This window comes from Scyliorhinus torazame, chromosome 17 (genome assembly GCF_047496885.1).
Source record: "Scyliorhinus torazame isolate Kashiwa2021f chromosome 17, sScyTor2.1, whole genome shotgun sequence".
NCBI classification, from domain to species: domain Eukaryota; kingdom Metazoa; phylum Chordata; class Chondrichthyes; order Carcharhiniformes; family Scyliorhinidae; genus Scyliorhinus; species Scyliorhinus torazame.
In genome coordinates this window covers 59,228,680-59,250,048 of record NC_092723.1, presented here as the reverse complement: position 1 = coordinate 59,250,048, position 21,369 = coordinate 59,228,680, and the positions used below count along the sequence as shown (strand labels likewise).

At 48.0% G+C, this 21,369-nt stretch overlaps 1 protein-coding gene across 2 annotated transcripts in view; it reads left to right on the top strand.

Annotated features, from left to right (window-relative positions):
• Positions 1–21,369, top strand: part of LOC140393894 (signal peptide, CUB and EGF-like domain-containing protein 3) — a 520,338-nt gene that overhangs the window by 461,766 nt on the left and 37,203 nt on the right. For both annotated transcript variants that reach the window (XM_072480490.1, XM_072480491.1), the window contains one exon: positions 16,890–17,003. In XM_072480490.1, the coding sequence (XP_072336591.1) occupies positions 16,890–17,003 (114 nt within the window). The remainder of the gene's footprint in view (positions 1–16,889; positions 17,004–21,369) is intronic.

Genomic DNA, 21,369 nt, shown 5'->3' with positions numbered 1-21,369 from the left:
AATTGCACTTCAACTTCATCTTCACTCTTCGATTTCTCCGCTTGTCTGAACCTGTGACTTTGCGACCTTGCTACTACACAATCCGGAAAAATCCCAGGATATTCGTCCTTCAACACTTCAGTTGTCTGATTTTCCATTGGCTTATCAACCACAGTAGGCATCATTCCCACCTGCGATCCAGCTATATCATTACCCAAGATAAACTGTATTCCTGGACAAGATAGTTCCTCTATTACTCCTACTACCACTTCACCACTCTTCACTGGATTTTCCAACCTTACCTTATATAACGGAACACTACTCCTCTCACCCTGAATTCCACATATTACCACCTTTTCTGGCAACATTCTTCCCAAACTACATAACTCCTCATCTCTTACCATTAAAGATTGACTAGCTCGCGTATCTCTTAAAATTGTGACTTCTTTACCTGCTCCTCCTGATACACATGAGTAAACTTTACCCACACAAGTAAATTCTTTAAAGAGGTCTGGCACCTTCTTATCAATCACCTGTTGATCAGGCTGTACAATCTTTTCCACCTCCTTCGCTTCACTTGTCCTTTACCACTTTAACAAACCCTACTGTCTTATCCTGTTTTACCACATCAGCCTTCCCAGTGCTTTTCTTCAACCACCAACACTGACTTTACATAGCCTAGTTTATTACAGTGAAAACATTTGAAACTTTTCATTTCTTTTCCACGCTCCTGGATTTCTTTTTTAATCTGAGGTACACTCTCCTTATTATCTCCCATCACATCACCTTTACTTTTCCCACTTGAGTATTTCTCATGTCCCCAGTTTCTATCCCTCACCGGCTGAAACTGATGTCGGAAACCAATCTTTGATTTATGAACTAATTCATAATCATCTGCCATTTCCGCTGCTAATCTCGCAGTTTTAACCCTCTGTTCTTCCACATGAATTCTCACTACATCAGGAATTGAATTTTTAAACTCCTCCAAAAGTATAATTTCTCTCAGAGCTTCATACGTTTGGTCTATTTTCAAAGCCCTTATCCACCTATCAAAATTACTCTGTTTGAGCCTTTCAAACTCCATGTATGTTTGATCAAATACTTTCCTTAAATTTCTAAACCTTTGTCTGTAGGCTTCAGGCACTAGTTCATATGCACCCAAGATGGATTTTTTCACCTCCTCATACATCCCAGATACCTCCTCCGGTAGTGATGCAAACACTTCACTAGCTCTACCTACCAGCTTTGTTTGAATCAGTAATACCCACATGTCCTGTGGCCATTTCATTTGTTTATCTACCTTCTCAAATGAAATGAGAAAGGCTTCCACCCATTTCTTAAAGGTGCTCTCACTACAGATATTTATATGCATACCCATTTATAAACACCCATTTCTTAAAGGTACTCTCACATGACAGGGGTCACAGTACAAGATGTAAGGAAGCCTTGCTGAAACTGTGCAGGCCTTTGCTGAGACCACAGCTGAAGAAACTATGTACAGTTTTGGTCTCCTTAGCCAAGGTAGGGTACACTGCCCTTGGACAGAGGGCAAAGTATGTTTCACTGGATTAATTCCTAGAAGAGGACGTCTGTCCTATGAGGGGGCATTCAGTCAATTGGGGTTATGTTTTCTGCTGTTCAGAAGAATGAGAGGTGATCACATTATAATATACTGGTATAAAATCTTTAGAGGGCTTGGCATGGTTAATGCCAGAAGCTATATCCCTAGGGTGGAGAGTCTGGAACTCGGGGTCAGAGTCTAGGGATAAAAGGTCAGCCATTAAGCCCTGAAATGAGGTGACATTTCTTAGCTCAGACATTTGTGAATCTTTGCAATTCCCTAACCCAAAACACTGTGCATGCACAGTCATTGAGCATATTCAAGACAGAGGGTAATTGGATTTTTTGACACTAAAGGGAATGGAGTGATAAGGAATAGGGCAGAGTTATGACTGGTTCCCGGTTAAGGTTCGCCCAATTTGTTAAAATTCCTGATGGGATACCTCCAAATTGTTATACCCCGGGTGAGGAGGAATGGACTAGCTCCCTTTCTTTATTCAACCCCCTCTATTGGTTGCAACAAGATTAATTCAAAAAGGATACCTTCCCTTGCCGATATCTTTTCCCAGTCCCAACATTTAGGCTTTAAAAGTAGATAATTTAACCATGCTTTTTTGAGTTAAAGAAAGAGTGAGTTTATGAGCTACAAACAAGTGATAAAGCAAGAAAAGTGATAAAGAACATGCATATACATTCATACAGATTGGAAATGAGAATTGAGTAAGTAAAAATACAAGTCAAATCAGTCTTTGACTTGTCCGTGAGGGGTAGATGGTGGAACATTGCAGCAGTTGCGATTCCAGTAGCATTGACTTGAGCAGGTGAACAGTCGGTTCTGAGATTCCAGTGTTCTGTGGTGTTGCTGAGAAGCTGTCCTGTTTCCTCTTCAGCTGTGGCTTCTCTGCTGGCTTGGCGTGCTTCAGCAATCCGAGAGAGTGACCTGCAAATATTTTCAGAGGTCTGCTGCTATCTTTCCTCCTGTGTCACCCACTAACACATCCAGCACTAGTTAATCCTGACCAAGTTTTTTTGCTGTTTTTTATCCCTGTCTTTGTATACTTCTGGAAGGTAAAAATCCACAACCTGAAATGGGGCATTGCTCACAGGATATAGTTCCTGCTGAGGTGATAATCAGCTCCCGTTGTCTCCACAGGAGATGATTTTTGGTTTCTGTATGGCTTTTATGGTTTTGATGTGCCCTTGTCTGGAAACAGGTTGTGGTCCCATTGTCATTCTCTCAGTATCGCCCACCAGCAACTCAGCCAATGTCTGAGTTCACATCCTCAGCCATCTTTGGCTCGCGTGTACATTTTAAAAACCATGTCATATTTAAAAGTTCAGTATGTCCGTATGTAATTCGGAGTTTTTCTTCCATCACCATGACCTTTCCTTCTCCTCCCCCGCCCCCCACCACCAATCCCCCTGCTTCACCAGAAATAAATGAGATTTGTTCTCATTTCATTATAAAAAGAAAAAAATATATAAAACAACGGACGCTCGTGCACACTCATTTTATTAGCAACGGTCAGTATCATCTTGGTCAGTATTATCGTTTCAGTTCTAACTGTGTTTCCTTACGTTCTGGACAGGGAGTCTGAAATCACACCTGATTTTCCAGGAATTTGGGGAATTTTTAAGTGATATGGTTGGAGGAATAAACTCCAATGGAATAACCTGGCATTCTGGGTCTTAAACCTTTCCACAAAAGCTAACGGAATGTAGTCAATATGGACTGTGGTCTCTCTGTACCCATTTTAAACATATTTCTCAAAGTGTTTGAGGACCAGTGATAACCAAAGGTTTTCCTTCTCTAGTGTGGAATATCATTTCTGCTGCTTGTTTAGTTTCTTAGAGATACTTCTCCGATTGGTGTCTCTACTCCGGATGCGTCCTTCTATAGGAGGACAACTCCTACCCCAATGTCGCTCATATCAATGGCTACTTTAAAGTCCAGGGCTACAAGCACAGGCTCGCCTATTAAAATGGCCTTCAGCTTTTCTCAGACTATTCTATCTTTACTTTATTCTGTAGTAGGTCTGTTAGCAGAACGGCCACTGTGCTGAAGTTTGGAACGAACCTGCGGTCTCATGACTTCCCGTTTTATGGTGGGAATGAAGAACTGGGCAATGGCTTGTAGCGTGGCAACCCTGGGTAACATCTGTCATTGACCCATCACGTGTCCTAGATAGGTCACTTTAGCCGTAGTGAACTCGCTCTGTGTGAGATTGACCAGTAGGTCAGCTGACTGTACTCTCTGGAAAAGGGCTTCCAGTTGCTCCAAGTGGGTTTCTCGTGTGTTGCTGCACACAAGGAGTCACCCAGGTACACTTCACAATTGGATAAGCCCACCACTACCTGGTTTATCAGCCTTTGGAAGGTAGCCAGGGAATTTTGGAATCCAAAGGGCATACCCAGTCTGGTATGAACTGTCTGGAGTCACAAAAGCGGAGATGTCATCCTGCGGGCAGTCAAGGGAACCTGCTAGAATCTCTTCAGTAAATCTATTGCTGTGACACAGGCTGCTTTACCTACCCAATCAATGCAGTTTTCCAACCAGGGTATCAGGTAGGAGTTAGCTTGAGTCACTGCATTAACCTTTTGATTGACAGTGCAGAACCTTATGGAGCCATTTGACTTGGGCATAAGCACAATTGGAGAGCTCCAGCTACTGTTTCTAGGCTCTATTAGTTGGTGCTCCAGCATGTAGTTAAACTCCTCCCAGTCCTTGCTCACCTTTGCTGGACCTAGACCATGGGGATGTTGCCTTCTGGGTCAGGCCTCTCCACATCTACATTGTGTGTGATTAGGGTGGTGCAGCCTGGTTTGTGTCTGCACAAGTCTTTAAATGCAATAAGCAGCCTCGTTATGCCTGATTGCTGTTCTCCACGTGGGTGGGTGAACAAGAAGTCTATGTTGGCTAGGATTTCTGTATTGGTGAGCCAGGTAGTAGGGAGTTCAGTGTGGGCCTCGCCCAGGTCTCCCTCCAATTCATCCCCACTGCTACCCTCATCCTCCAGGTCAGGGGAAATGGGACAGACCAATACTTGCTTGTCCCCTTCTCAGCTGTGATATTGCTTTATCATATTGATGTGGCAGTGCTCTGACTGTGAGATGTGGCAGGTCTGGGAGGCTTCCAGCGTCCCAGATGGCCACATCTACAGAAAGTGCACCCAATTGGGGTCCTCACAGACCGCATGGTTCGGTTGGATGCACTTAGGAGCATGCAGGTGGCGGAAAGCGTCATAGATAGCAGTTATATAGATGTGGTCAGACCCAAGGTGCAGGCAGAGAGATGGGTGACCACCAGAAGAGGCAGGCAGTCAGTGCAGGAATCCTCTGTGGTTGTTCCCCTCTCGAACAGGCATACCGCTTTGTATACTGTTGGGGGGAATAGCCTATCAGGGGAAAATAGCAGCAGCCAGCGCAGTTATATAGATGTGGCACCACGGCTGGCTCTGATGTTCAGCAGGGCAGGTCAACGTGCAGAAAAGCAATAGTCATAGGGGACTCTATAGTCAGGGGCACAGATAGGTGCTTCTGTGGACGTGAAAGAGACTCCAGGATAGTCTGTTGCCTCCCTGGTGCCAGGGTCCAGGATGTCTTAGAACGGGTAGCGGGCATCCTGAAGGGGGAGGGCAAACAGGCAGAGGTCGTGGTACATATTGGTACTAACGACATAGGCAGGAAGGGGGATGAGGTCCTGCAGCAGGAGTTCAGGGAGCGAGGCAGAAAGTTAAAAGACAGGACCTCAAGGGTTATAATCTCGGGATTACACCTTGTACCATGTGCCAGTGAGGCTAGAAATAGGAAGATAGAGCAGCTAAACACGTGGCTAAACAGCTGGTGTAGAAGAGAGGGTTTCAGTTATCTGGACCACTGGGAGCTTTTCTGGGGCATGAGTGACCTGTATAAGAAGGACAGGTTGCACCTAAACTGGAGAGGCATAAATATCCTGGCCGCAAGGTTTGGTAGTGTCATCACGGGAGGGTTTAAACTAGTATGGCGCGGGGTGGGTACCTGAGCAAAAGGTCATAAGGTGAAAAGATTGAGGGAGGACTAGGAAATAGGGCCAGTATAGTTCTGAGGAAGAGCAGACAGGGGGACTGGTGGCCTGAAGTGCATATGTTTTAATGCAAGAAGTATAACAGGTAAGGCAGATGAACTTAGAGCTTGGATTAGTACTTGGAACAAGATGTCGTTGCCATTACAGAGACCTGGTTGAGGGAAGGACAGGATTGGCAGCTAAACGTTCCAGGATTTAGATGTTTCAGGTGGTATAGAGGGGGGTGTAAAAGGGGTGAAGGAGTTGCGCTACTGGTTAGGGAGAATATCACAACTGTACTGCGGGAGGACACCTCAGAGGGCAGCGAGGCTATATGGGTAGAGATCAGGAATAAAAAGGGTGCAGTCACAATGTTGGGGGTTTACTACAGGCCTCACAACAGCCAGCGGGAGATAGAGGAACAGATAGGTAGACAGATTTTGAAAAGGAGCAAAAGCAATAGGGTGGTTGTGATGGGAGACTTTAGCTTCCCTAATATTGACTGGGACTCACTTAGTACTAGGGGCTTGGACGGGGCAGAGTTTGTAAGGAGCATCCAGGAGGGCTTCTTAAAACAATATGTAGATAGTCCAACTAGGGAAGGGGCTGTACTGGACCTGGTATTGGGGAATGAGCCCGGCCAGGTGGTAGAAGTTTCAGTCGGGGAGCATTTCGGGAACAGTGACCACAATTCAGTAAATTTTAAAGTGCTGGTGGACAAGGATAAGAGTGGTCCTAGGGTGAATGTGCTAAATTGGGGGAAGGCTAATTATAACAATATTAGGCGGGAATTGAATAACCTAGATTGGGGGCGGATGTTTGAGGGTAAATCAACATCTGACATGTGGGAGGCTTTCAAATGTCAGTTGAAAGGAATTCAGGACCGGCATGTTTCTGTGAGGAAGAAGGATAAATATGGCAAATTTCGGGAACCTTGGATAACGAGAAATATTGTAGGCCTCGTCAAAAAGAAAAAGGAGGCATTTGCCAGGGCTAGAACGCTGGGAACAGTCGAAGCCTGTGTGGAATATAAGGAAAGTAGGAAGGAACTTAAGCAAGGAGTCAGGAGGGCTAAAAGGGGTCACGAAAAGTCATTGGCAAATACGGTTAAGGAAAATCCCAAGGCTTTTTACACGTACATAAAAAACAAGAGGGTAGCCAGGGAAAGGGTTAGCCCACTGAAGTACAGGTGAGGGAATCTATGTGTGGAGCCAGAGGAAATGGGCGAGGTACTAAATGAATACTTTGCATCAGTATTCACCAAAGAGAAGGAATTGGTGGATGTTGAGTCTGAAGAAGGGTGTGTAGATAGCCAGGGTCACATTGAGATCCAAAACAACGAGGTGTTGGGCGTCTTGAAAAATATTAAGGTGGATAAGTCCCCAGGGCCTGATGGGATCTACCCCAGAATACTGAAGAAGGCAAGAGAGGAAATTGCTGAAACCTTGACAGAATTCTTTGGATCCTCACTTTCTTCAGGTGATGTCCCGGAGGACTGGAGAATAGCCAATGTTGTTCCTTTGTTTAAGAAGAGTAGCAAGGATAATCCAGGGAACTACAGGCCGGTGAGCCTTACGGCAGTGGAAGGGAAATTACTGGAGAGAATTCTTTGAGACAGGATCTACTCCCATTTGGAAGCAAGTGGACGTATTAGCGAGAAGCAGCACGGTTTTGTGAAGGGGAGGTCGTGTCTCACTAACTTGATAGAGTCTTTCGAGGAGGTCACAAAGATGATTGATGCAGGTAGGGCAGTGGATGTTGTCTATATGGACTTCAATAAGGCCTTTGACAAGATCCCTCATGGCAGACTGGTACAAAAGGTGGAGTCACAAGGAATCAGAGGTGGCAAGATGGATACAGAACTGGCTAGGTCATAGAAGGCAGAGAGTAGCAATGGAAGGGTGCTTTTCTGATTGGAGGGCTGTGACTAGTGGTGTTCCGCAGGGTTCAGTACTGGGACCTTTGCTGTTCGTAGTATATATAAATGATTTGGAGGAAAGTGTAACTGGTCTGATTAGTAAGTTTGCGGACAACACAAAGGTTGGTGGAATTGCGGATAATGATGAGGACTGTCAGAGGATACAGCAGGATTTAGATCGTTTGGTGTCCTGGGTGGAGAGATGGCAGATGGAGTTTAATCTGGACAAATATGAGGTAATGCATTTTGGAAGGTCTAATACAAGTAGGGAATATACAGCGAATGGTAGAACCCTCAAGAGTATTGACAGTCAGAGAGATCTAGGTATACAGGTCCACAGGTCACTGAAAGGGGCAACACAGGTGGAGAAGGTAGTCAAGAAGGCATTTGGCATGCTTGCTTTCATTGGCCGGGGCATTGAGTATAAAAATTGACAAGTCATGTTGCAGCTGTACAGAACCTTACTTAGGCCACACTTGGAGTATAGTGTTCAATTCTGGTCGCCACACTACCAGAAGGATGTGGAGGCTTTAGAGAGGGTGCAGAAGAGATTTACCAGGATGTTGCCTGGTATGGAGGGCATTACCTATGAAGAAAGGTTGAATAAACTTGGTTTGTTCTCACTGGAGCGAAGGAGGTTGATGGGCGAACTGATAGAGGCCTACAAATTTATGAGGGGCATAGACAGAGTGGATAGTCAGAGACTGTTTCCCAGGGTAGAGGGGTCAATTACTGGGGGGCATAGGATAAAGGTGCGAGGGGCAAGGTTTAGAGGAGATGTACGAGGCAAGTTTTTTACACAGAAGGTAGTGGGTGCCTGGAACTCGCTGCCGGAGGAGGTGGTGGAAGCAGAGACGATCGTGACATTTAAGGGGCATCTTGACAAATACATGAATAGGATGGGAATAGAGGGATATGGACCCCGGAAGTGTAGAAGATTTTAGTTTAGACAGGCAACATGGTCGGCGCAGGCTTGGAGGCCCGAAGAGCCTGTTCCTGTGCTGTACTTTTCTTTGTTTTGACCAATTTGACACAGATTTTGCTTTTTTTCCCCGATCCTGGGCGAGACTCTCCACTCCCGCGCCGGTTGGGAGAATTGCCTGGGCCGCCAAAATTTCCCGCGACGCCGGTCGGACGCCCTCCCGCGATTCTCCCAAGCGGCGGGAACGGCCCCGCTGAGTTCCGCAGGCCGGAGAATCGCTGGAGACACCCAAAATGGCGATTCTCTGTCACCCCCGCTATTCTCAGGCCCGGATGGGCCGAGCGGCCAGGCCAAAATGGCGAGTCCACACCTGGTCCCTGCCGTCGGGAACAGCGCGGGAACGCTGGGGGGGCGGCCTGCGGGGGGGGGGGGAGGGGGGATCCTGTACCGGGGGGTACCTCAAATGTGGGATGGCCCGCGATCGGTGCCCACCGATCGTCGGGCCGTCCTCTCTGAAGGAGGACCTCCTTCCTTCCGCGGCCCCGCAAGATCCGTCCGCTATCTTCTTGCAGGGCAGACTCTGAGAGGACGGCAACCACGCATGCGCGGGTTGGCGCTGGCCAACCCGCGCATGCGCAGGTGACGCCAGTTATGCGGTGCCGGCCGCGTCATGTATGCGGCGCCGCCTTTACGCGGCGACAAGGCCTGCCGCGTGTAGATGACGCGGCCCCGCTCCTAGCCCATTATCGGGCCCTGAATTGGTCGGGATAGGGACCGTTTCGCGCCGTCGTGAAACTCGACGGCATTCACGACAGCGTGGGCACTTCGGCGGGGGAGTGGAGAATCCCGCCCCTGGTGTCTGATTGGGTAGTTCATGTCCCCAAACTTTTTTACTAATCTGTACGGGTCACTGAATTGGGCTTGTAAGGGTTCACCTGGTATGGTAATGGCACTAACACATAGTCTCCTGGCTGAAAGCTTCAAACCCCGGCATGTTTGTCTGCCTGGTTTTCATAGCTGTCTGGGAGATTTTCAAGTGTTCTGGGTGGCACACAGGCTCTTATGAGCTGCTCCTAGAACACAGTTACATAGTCCAACATGGAGAGTTCCTCCTTCTGCTCTAAAAACCTTTTCATGATTAGTTCCCATAGAATCCTACAGTGCCGAAGGAGGCCATTTGACCCATCACGTCCGACTCTCTGAAAGGACACCCTCCCGAATTTTTACCATGGCCAATCCACCTAATCTGCACATCTTTGGACTGTGGGAGGAATCCGGACCACCCGGAGGAAACGCATGCAGACACGGGGAGAATGTGAAAATTCCACACAGCCACACAAGGCCAGAATCAAAATCAGGTCCCTGGTGCCACCTTGCCGTCCAGTTGCAGAGGCCCTCGCACTTGGTGCCTGTAAACAAATTTAAATGGAGTAAAACTGGTGGACTCATTGGGTGAGCTCCTGGTTGCGAATGGAGGGAAACCTAGTCCTTTATCCCACTCATGGGGGAGCTCATGGCAGTATGCCCTGATCATTGTTTTGAGGGTTTGGTGGTACCATTCTAGCACCCCCTGTGACTGCGGGTGATACACTGAAGACGCCAGCTGGGTCACGCCCAGGTTACTACCGACTTCCTGAAATATTGGACATGAAATTTGAGCCCTGATATGACCGGACGCTGATGGGCAGACCATACCTGGTAAAGAATTGGGTTGGTTCCCCTACCACAGTTTTGGCAGTTATGGTTCTCAGGGGAACAGCCTCTGGGAGGTGGGTAGTCATATCCATGGTGGTCAGGGTATTTGTGTGGCCCCCTCAGGTTTTGGCTAGGGCTCCCACACTGTCCACTAATACCTTGCTGAAGGGTTCTCCAGAAACAGGCATCATAGCTGCAGGTCATATTGCAGGTTACGGTTTTTCCACCTGCCAGGTTCTGTAAAGCCTTACTACATCCCTGCGGAGGTGTGATCAATAGAAATGCTGACTGATGTGAGCTTGGCTTTTGTGTATACCATCATGTCCAGCCATCGGGATTTTGTGGGTTAGTCACAGGATTTCCCCATGGACCTCAATGGCACTACTACCTGGGGGATCACTGTCCATTTGCAGGTCTGTGGGGGGGGGGGGGGGGGGGGGGTCTCCATTTCCTCATCAGCAGCTCAGTTTTAATGTGGTAGCACTCAGGGATTGCTCCTGCCATGGCTTCAGTGTGAGCAGTCTGAGAGAAGGCTTTGAACTGTGGGTCAGCTTGCTGGGCCGTTCCAAGGAAGATTTATTTACTACATCCTGAGGGTCTTCTAGACTCCTGGAACAGGTTTCACATAACCAGACTGGAGAGTCTTCTGCCTGCAGTGCCACTTCAGCTTCCTCTGATGAAACTTCTTTGACCATGGACCAGGCTACCCCACAGTCTAGGAAAATGTCAGGCACTTTCTCCTGCAGCTGTTTTGTTTCCTTGACCACAGTGGTCTTCTCTGAGACCACTGGGGATGCTATCACATTAACCCTACTCGGTTATTGCTGAGGAGCAGATCAACCCCGTCCACAAGAAAATTGGGGACAACTCCCACTTTCACTGGTCCTGATAGAAGGTCGCACTCCAGATGCACTCACTATAGGAGAATAGGCATTTGCCCATTTCATCTTCAATCCCCTTTCCCAGAAACTTGGCATTTACTGCACTCTCTGGTGGGAAGATCATGCTTATTCCCAGCAGTAGAGTCTGGCTGGCCCCTGTATCTCATAGTATTACTACAGGTTTACCCGCTTCACCCTAGGCGAATGTTGGTCACCGTTCCTTTAGATACAAAATCCCAGTAACTCTCAGGGATATGTTTAATCTCATCTGCATTCTCAGGCGTCCCCCTATAGGGATTTGCAGCCGCAGTCAGAGCCATAGCCTGATCTGCAATGCTGTCTGACTGACTCCCATTGTCTGTATATGTGCCCCAATAAATCCCACTTGTTTTCCTGTAGCCTCCAACAGTTGGCCCAGAAGTGCCCTACCGTTCGACGTTTAAAACATACAGGCTTCTTGGCACCACTTTTCATCTCAGCATCACCTTTCCTGTCCAGAGGAGGGTACCTAGAATTTCACTCTCCATCAGTTTCCCATCACCCTCCTCGCCTCCATCCTTTCCACTTGGTTGGGGGGGGGGGGGGGGGGGGGGTGACTCGGGGAGGGTCTGTCCTTGAACAAGGGTTTGTTGATCAGCTCATAATTATCTGTCAGAGTGGCTACCTGCCTGACCCCTGTGACCCTCTGCTCCTCTAGGTGTGTTCTTATTGGAAAAGATATGGAGTTTTTAAACTCCTCACAGGGAATTATTTCAGAGATTTTTGTTAGCAGTTTCTGTTTTAAGTGCCAATACCCACTGGTCAAAAGCAAGTTGTTTAAGCCTTTCAAATTCCTGGTCAGGCTATTTCCTAATGGTACAGAATTTCTGACTGTACAACTCCGACTCTAACTGGTATGCACTTAGGATAGCCCTTTTCACTGCCCCATAGTCAGTGACACTTTACTCAGGCAAGAGAGAATAAACTTTGTGCGCTTTCTCTGAAATCTTTCTCTGCAGTAATAGGGAACACGGCTGGGCCAGCCACCTTAACAGCTCGGAAGACCTAAAGAAGGCTTCCACCTCTGCTTCATCAAACTTTTGGATTAAGTGAGTGAACCGGGATGCCTCAAACCATTAAGACTGAGCTACTGGTGTCTTCCAGGGACACAGGGGATTCCTGCCCTTTTCCAATTTCTTTCCCATTGAAATTGTCTCTTTTCCCTTTATATCCTTTCCTGAAATTCCCCTTCCATTCCTCTCTACTGAAATTCCAATTTCTGCTGCTCCAATTTTAATCTCTCTACTGCTATGCTGTCCGTTTCATCGTCCTCAATTTCCACCTGCAAATTGTTTGCCACTCGTTTTAAAATTATATGTCTTTCGCAGTGGGTTAGCACTGCAACCTCACGGCGCCGAGGACCCAGGTTCGATCCTGGCTCTGGGTCACTGTCCGTGTGCAGTTTGCACATTCTCCCCGTGTCTGCGTGGGTTTCGCCCCCCCAACCCAAAAATGTGCAAGCTAGGTGGATTGGCCATGCTAAATTGCTCCTTAATTGGAAAAAATGAATTGGGTACTTTTATGTGTCTTTTCACTTTCAAGTGAAATTCAGCTCAAAGACTGGGTTGGAGAAGTGAGGTCTGGTTCGGGGGCACTGGCACCAGTACTGGAGAAAGTGGGATCTGTACACCATTGGAATAGTCGACACCTGAACCATGCTAGGGCTGATGTTCTGGCGAGCTGCACAACTAGGGAAGTAGAGAGTGTTTTAAACTGAATAGTGGGGGTAAGGGATCAAATTTGGGAAGATGTGGTATACAAAAGAGTAGAAACAAGGCAAGAGAGAATGGTACTAATATGCGAAATGATGAACAGACTATGACAGGAAGGGACAGAGAGTACAAATCTAAGAGTAAATCATCAGTTAAGGCTGGATGCTACAAAAATAATAAAAGGGCAAAACTAAAGGCTCTATATCTAAATGCACATAGCATTCAAAACAGAACAGATGAACTGATAATGCAAATAGAAATTAATAAGTACAATCTGATAGCCATTACAGAGACATGGCTACAAGATGATGTAGATTGGGATCTGAATATTGAAGGGTATGTGACATTAAGGAAGGATAGGCAGTTAAGAAATCGTTCATGGTATTTTCACATTGGATAGGGGTGACCTAAATTCAGGAAACCAGGATATAGAAGCAGTTTGAGTTGAGCTGAGGAATTCTAAAGGTATTATGTCACTTGTGGGAGTGGTGTACAGGGTCCCTAATTGTAACCACAGTAGAACAGAGAGTATGAAAGAGGAAAAGAGGAAATAATGGAGCCTTGTATACACTGGAAAAATCAGATGGGCAAAGATAGTGTGGGTGAGGACCAGAATTCTTATTCCAGATTCTAAGTGTCTAGAAGCTTCACTGGGGTGGGATTCTCATGGTTTGACGATACAAAAATATGAATAACATTGAACACGCCACTTTGCTTGCAGTTATTGGTGTTGAGCCGCCATTTTGAATGGGCTCCCTGATTCCAGCGCCAAGTCCCTCCCCCTCCACACCACAAATGTTGATCCATCCCCCTGCTGACCAGGAGAGCACCCCCAACCCCTCATCAAGGAGGGGCATCCTCCCCCCACCACGGGAATAACAGACCCCCCCCCCCCCATATACCACGTACACATGAGGGTGACCCGACAGCCCCACACTCAGCCACCCCTTCTTCAGTCCCTCCCTTAAGTCCTGGCCCCCTGCCATTGTCAACAGGCACTGCCCCTTGGCACTATGGCACTGGCCCCCTGGCAGTGACTCCCTAGCCTGGTGCAATGGACCCGGAGTGGGGTCAAGAGGGTCAGCTCATTGCTCGTGTGCCCACGTTTGCTGCCAGGCTGCAGAGGGAGAGTCCCCCAAGTGCCCGGGGGTTGGGTGAGCTCGTGTTGTGGGTAAGGGGTTGGCCACGGGGCTTTCCCCCAGGATGGGGGTCTGGACTGCCCTTCCAGTCCTGGGCAACCTGTTGGCATGGTGATGTCAGGCAGCCTGCTGTTCAAAATCCTCATCCTGGTCTGACCTGGTTAATCTCTGAGGTGGCCTTCTCATTCTGAACTGTTCTGCCTGTCAGATGATGAGCAGACCAGACAGTTCAGTGAAAAATCAAGACAGGAACACTTTCCCTTTACTCCCATCTGCTCCCTCAGACATATGCTTTTGAAACTGCTGCTTTTTGAAGTGCCAGGGCCTTCCTAGAGAGCCCAGAAAAGTTGAAGAAGTTTGAAATCCCCCAGATGGTTTGAAATGCTAAGAATTCATTCATTTTCACAGTGAAGTACCTTTAACTTGCCTTTAATTGACAGCTTAATGGTTTAAACATAGCTGCTAGGAGGTTTGTTGATCTTTCCCTTCACACTTGAATGAATCTGAAGTACCCTCCATTGTTCCCAACTGCATTTGGTTTATAAACATTCTTGTTATGATTGACAGTTACTAACCACTTCAACAATGTTAAGTGCATTCTGCGGTTAGAGAAGAGGAAGTGAAACCACTTAGCTGCTTTAAGGTGGGCAGCATCTGTCAATCAGAATAGGTGTTTATAAACATTGCAAGATCATAATATGATTCAATTTTACATTCAGTTTCAGGGATAGACTATCCAAGACTAGTATTTTAAATAGGGGCAGTTATGAGGGTGTAAAGTGAACTGCCAAATGTGCTTAAGAGATGGATAATAATAATCTTTTTTGGTGTCACAAGTAGGCTGATATTAACACTGCAGTGAAGTTACTGTGAAAATCCCTAGTCGCCACATTCCGGTACCTATTCGGGTACACTGAGGGAGAATTCAGAATGGCCAATTCGCCTCAATAGAGGTTCAGTGGCACACATTTAAAGGGATATTTCACAATACACCGAATAGAAACATTCCAATTGGAAAGGAAAATTCCAAGGGGAGGATCCACCATCTGTGGTTCACTGAAAAAGTTAATGACAGTAGCAAACCAAAAGAAAAAGAACATATTTGCACAAAGACGAGTGGCATGTCAGAAGATTGGAAAGAATATAAAGAACATTAAAGAATGACAAAAAGATTGATAAGGAGAGGAAAACTATAGCACGACGAAAGCTAGCCAGAGATATAAAGATAGATAGTAAGAGATTAATTAGATATCTAAATAAGAAAAGGTGAACATTGGTCATGTAGAAAGTGCATCTGGGAAATTGATCATGGAAAGTAGGGCTATGGCGGGCGAATTAGACAGATATTTTTCATTGGTCTTCACTATCGATGGCACAAATAACATTCCCGAAATTGCTGTAAATCAGGAAATGGAAGAGAGGGAGGAACTCAGGAAAATGACAATCACCAGGGAAGTGGCATTGAGCAAATTGTTGAGGCCGCGGCTGACAAATCCCTAGGTCCAGGTGGATTTCACCATATGGCCTTCAAAGAAGTGGCTGTTGATGCATTGGTTTTAATTTTCCAAAATTCCCTAGATTCTGGGAAAGTTCCATTAGATTAGCAAATGTAACTTCGTTATTCAAAAAGGGAAGGAGACAGGAAACTGGAAACTACCGACCAGTTGGCCTAATGTCCGTCACAGGGAAAATGTTAGACGATATTATTAAAGATGTTGGGTGGGATTTTCCCCAAATTGCACAGAGTGCTGATTAGGTTTGAAAAGCTGGGTGAAACTCACTGCTTTCCCATCTGCCTTTTCTAGCCAGGTCTGTGCAATTTCAAAGTGCAGGCGAGGATTCAGAGATTGGGGCGCTGTTTTTAAAGAGCACCCCGATCTCAAAGTGAAAGTAAAGACTCTCCTCCCCACCCACCCAACCCGGATATCGGGATCCCCAGCAGACAAGGGAACACCCACCAACCCTCGAACACAGGTGGTCACCCTCCCCGTAACACTCAATGGTTGGGCCAACACCCCCCCACACACACACACACACACACACACCACGCAGCAGCGTGGTGACCCAACACCTCCCCCTCCATCTTTGCCAGCATCGGCCCCATTCTGTGTCCGTCCCATCCCCACCACCATGCAGTCACAGCACCCACCCCCATATAATGGGAACACTCCTCTGGTTACGTCCCCAACACTGCCCTCAGGCAGTGCCCCCTGCCAAGCTGGCAGTGCCCCCTGCCAAGCTGGCAGTGCCCCCTGCCAAGCTGGCAGTGCCAGGGTGTCAGGAGGCAGTGCTAGGGCACTGCCAGGGACTGTCCAGTCATGTTCCTCATCGCCAGGGGCGATATTCACCTCTGCCTACCCGGCATGGTCATCAAGACTGATTTCTGTTTTTGGAACTAGTGGTGATTCCTGCCAGTGTGACATCATGCTGGCAGGGGGGGAATATTCAATGCTCCTGGAAGCAACATCATTAAGCCATATAATAATATTTAAATATAGTCAATTTTGTGGTAATCAGGTTCCCACCCTTTCTGGGCATGAACCAGATTATGTCACCGGCAGGGGGTGCTGTGGATAAAGGGGAACCGGTGGATGTACTGTACTGAATTTACATCCTCAGCCATCTTTGTCCTGCATGTCCATTTTTAAAACCACTGGACTCATTTCGAAGTTCAGCATGTCCGTACGTAATTCCGAGTTTTTTCTCCTTCATCATGATTGCAGGAAAGTAGAGTTGAAGTAAAAGTTCAGCGGTGCTTTTAAAAAATGATGGAGCAGGTTCAAGGTACTGTGTAGCCTAATCGTACTCGCATTTCTTATGTTCCTCTGTGTAACGGGGGTGCCAATTCACAAATGCTCTCTCCTGTCTCCACCCTGCTCTATGTGCCTCTAATACGAAGTGAACAAGCTGAACAAAGGAAGCACAATACTGAATGAAAGGCCACTCAGTTTGTATTTAAATGCTGCTTTAAGATGTCTTTAAATGCTCTCGTTTCCTTTTAGAGACTTTAGCTCCCCCAGTCAAACAAAGAGCTTCCTTCAAGATTAAAGATGCCAAGTGTCACCTTCATCCACGCATTAAGGGAAAGCAGGACAGTGGGCGCCCAATTATCACAGGTACAAAACACTTGACACCAATCACTAGTTTGTTTCATAGATTTTTTTTTTTCATTTTAATCCCTTTTGTACTCAGGCCTATCAGCTCCTGCTTCAGTTAGAATATTGGTAAATCATTATTAATTGCTGTGCACGAGACTTCCGGTGGCGGCCATGGAGGAGTAGGTCACACATTCGATAGCTCCCGCCTGTAACGGACTTTCGGACCTTTTTCCCCCGTCTTTTCTCGGATTTTATAGGATAAATCGGTGAACTGTGCTACAGTAAGGAGGATTCCCTCTCTGGTGTATGGAGAATTGGACCAGAAGTGGCCGTGTGAAACGACTCAGTCCTGGTAGTGAGAAGCAAGCGGAGCTGGTACCGTGGGACAGCATGGCGGAGGGCAAGGCCGAGGAAAGACGGCACAGTGGTCGACGGAGCAGCTGGTGAAGCTTTTTGAGGATTGCTTCGCCAAGCTGAAAAAGGATACGCTGGACCCGATCAAGGCTTCGATTGATCAAGTAGTTTTGAATCAGGAGACCCAGGGGAAAGCGATACAGGAGATCGAACAAAAGTTATCCGACCAGGTGGACTATATAACCGTGTTGGAGAACAAGGTGGAGGTGTTGGATGACCACCAGAAGAGGATGCAGGAGAAGCTGGAGGACCTGGAGAATAGGTCCAAAAGGCAGAACCGCAGAATTGTTGGCCTCCCTGAAGGCAGTTAGGGATCGTATGCGAGGGCATATGTGACGGGCATGCTGGAGAGATTGATGGGAGCTGTGGCGTTCCCTCGGCCCCTGGAGGTGGACAGAGCGCATAGAGCCCTCGCGAGGAAGCCCAGGACGAATGACCCGTCGAGGGCCATGGTGGTACGTTTTCACCGTTTTATGGATAAGGAACACGTCTTGTGGTGGACCAAGAAAGAACGGAGCAGCAAGTGGGAGAACTGTGAGTTGCGTATTTATCAGGACCTGGGAGTGGAGTTGGCCAAGAGACGGGCTAAGTTCAATCAGACAAAGGCGACCCTCTTCAAGAAAGGGGTGAAGTTCGGTATGCTGTACCCAGCGTGGCTGTGGGTTACGCACGAGGAACGGGACTTTTATTTTGAGACGCCAGACGATGTATGGACATTCATTAAAGAAAAGAAGCTGGAGACGATTTAAAGGACATTTAAGCTGCGGAGAAGTTTTGTAGCAGTGGTTCGTAATACTGTACAGGTTTTTTAAAAGAAAAAAGATTTTATGTCGTTCTGGGTGAAATAATGGGCTGTGGTGACGGTTGGAGGGTGCTTTGTCTTGCAGGGATTTGATGCGGGGGGAAGGGGGTCTTGGAGTTAGAGCTATTCTTCGGGAGATTGGGTTCTGTGTTAAGTGACTGTCCCTTCACTGGTTTATGTTAATTTTGTATTTTTCTGTTGTTTTTGCTGCTGTTTACTTACTGGGGAATGTGATTTATTCATGTAGGGGGAGAGGTTCGAACAGTAGGGAGACAGACTGTTTGGCGCCAGGGGCGGGGGTTATCGGGGTCAGCATGGTTCAGCTGGCTCTCGGAAGCGCAGTGGGAGGTGAGCAAGTGCTAAACTGGTACTTGACCTGGGGGCTGAGGTTTCTGGTGCTTTTGGGGGAGGGAAGGGGGGGGGGAGGCTGCTTTGCTGACAGGGGAGGAACGATTATTGGGGAATAAATGGGAGGTCGGGAACGGCTGCTGCTCATGGGGGTACTCGGGGAAGCGGGGGCGCGGGCTCGGGGCTGGCCTAAAAAGGGTGATGGCTAGTCGGTGGGGGGGGGGGGGGGCGGCGGTGGAAGTCCCCGTCCAGGCTGATTACGTGGAACGTGAGAGGACTGAATGGGCCGATCAAGAGGGCTCGCGTGTTTGCGCATCTAAGGGAACTGAAGGCAGACATCGCAATGCTACAAGAGACACATCTTAAGGTCATAGATCAGACGAGGTTGAGGAAGGGGTGGGTTAGCCAGGTGCTCCACTCAGGGCTGGACTCAAAGGCCAGGGGGGTAGCAATTTTGATTAATAAGTGAGTGGCATTTGAGGCAGGGAGAATCGTGTCAGATAAAGGGGGTAGGTACATAATGGTGAGTGAAAGGTTGGAGGGTGTGCGTGTGGTGCTCGTGAACATACATGGTCCGAACTAGGATGACGTGGAATTTGTGAGGCGTGTGCTAGGTAAAAACCCGGACTTAGAGTCACATAACCTGATCATGGGTCGGGACTTTAACACGGTCATTGATCCGGAATTGGACCGGTCAATATCCAGGTCAGGGAGGAGGCCAGCTGTGGCAAAGGAATTGAAGGGCTTTATGGTACAGATGGGGATATAGACCCATGGAGGTTTACACGACCGAGGGCGAAGGAGTTTTCGTTTTTTTCTCACGTCCATAAGGTTTACTCCCGCACTGACTTTTTTGTTCTGAGCAGGGCGCTAATACCGAAGGTGGCGGGGACGGAATACTCGGCAATTGCAGTGTCGGATCATGCCCCGCATTGGGTGGACTTGCGGGTTAGTGAGGAGAGAGGACAACGTCTGTTATGGAGACTGGGTGTGGGGTTGCTTGCGGATGAAGCGGTCTGCGGGTGGGTGAATAAGTCCATCCAGAACTACCTGGAAACAAATGACATGGGAGAGGTATCTGCAGCGACGGTTTGGAAAGCTCTTAAGGTGGTTGTTAGAGGGGAACTAATTTTGATTCGGTCCCACAGGGAAAAGGGGGAATGGGCGGAGAGGGAGAGATTAGTGGAGGAGATACTCCGGGTGGACAGGAGATACGCAGAGGCCCCGGATGCAGGGCTCCTGAACGAGCGGCGGAAATTGCAAGCAGAGTTTGAGTTGCTGACCACAAGGAAAGCAGTGGAACAGTTGAGGGAGGAAAAGGGGGTGGTTTATGAGCATGGGGAAAATGCGAGTAGGATGTTGGCGCAACAGCTTAGGAAGAGAGAGGCGGCCAGGGAGATTGGTAGAGTGAAGAATAGGGAGGGTAACATGGTCTTGGACCCAGGGTGGGTGAACAAAGTTTTTAAAGAATTTTACTGTAAATTATATGAGTCGGAACCCCCGGCTGAAGTGGAGGGGATGAGGCAATTTCTGGATCAGTTGAGGTTTCTGAGGGTGGAGGAGGACCTGGTGGAGGGGCTGGGAGCCCCAACTGAGATTGAGGAAATTATCAAGGGGCTGGAGGGCATGCAGTCGGGCAAAACTCCGGGGCAGGACAGCTACCCGGTGGAATTTATAAGAAGTTCTCAGAGATATTGAGCCCACTGCTGGTGAGGACATTTAACGAGGCTAGAGAGAAGGGAATCCTCACCCCGACAATGTCGCAGGCCTCGATTTCACTCATTCTTAAACGGGAGAAGGATCCCGGGCAGTGTGGGTCATATAGGCCGATCTTGCTTTTGAATGTGGATGCCAAGTTGTTGGCTAAGATATTGGCCACAAGGATAGAAGACTGCGTTCCGGGGGTGATAGGAGAAGACCAGACGGGATTTGGAAAGGGGAGGCAACTCAAGGCCAACGTTCGGTGGCTTTTAAATGTTATTATGATGCCCTCAGAAAGAGGAGAGGCGGAGGTGGTGGTAGTGATGGATGCGGAGAAGGCTTTTGATCGGGTGGAGTGGGAGTACCTGTGGGAGGCGCTGGGAAGATTTGGGTTTGGTGAGGGCTTTATTGGCTGGGTGTGGTTGCTCTATCAGGCGCCTGTAGCGAGCGTGCGTATGAACTGGCTGAGGTTGGGGTACTTTCAATTACATCAAGGGACGAGGCAAGGGTACCCCCTCTCCCCGTTATTGTTTGCTCTAGCTATAGAGCCACTAGCCATGGCGCGAAGAGCTTTGAGGAACTGGCAGGGGCTGGTTCGGGGGGGGGGGGGGGGGGTTGGAGCACCGGGTCTCGCTCTACACGGACGATTTGCTCTTGTACATTTCGGGCTCATTAGAGGGGATGGGGAGGTTTTGCGGATCTTGGGGAAATTTGCCAATTTTTCAGGGTATAAATTGAACATGGGGAAGAGCGAGATGTTCGTCATTCAGGCTAGAGGGCAGGAAGAGAGACTGGGAGAGCTGCCGCTTAGAATGGTAGGGAAGAGCTTTCGATATCTGGGAATCCAGGTGGCCCGGAAATGGGAGGTACTGCATAAGCTTAATCTATCCCGGTTGGTAGAGCAAATGGAAGGGGACTTTAAGAGACGGGACATGCTCCCGTTGTCACTGGCGGGGAGGGTACAGACCGTGAAAATGACGGTCCTCCCCAGATCTCTGTTTGTCTTTCAGTGCCTCCCCATCTTCATCCCAAAGGCCTTTTTCAAGCGGGTGAACAGGATCATCTCGGGCTTTGTATGGGCGAATAAAACCATGGGTGATGTCATGGTATGGGTGAAGA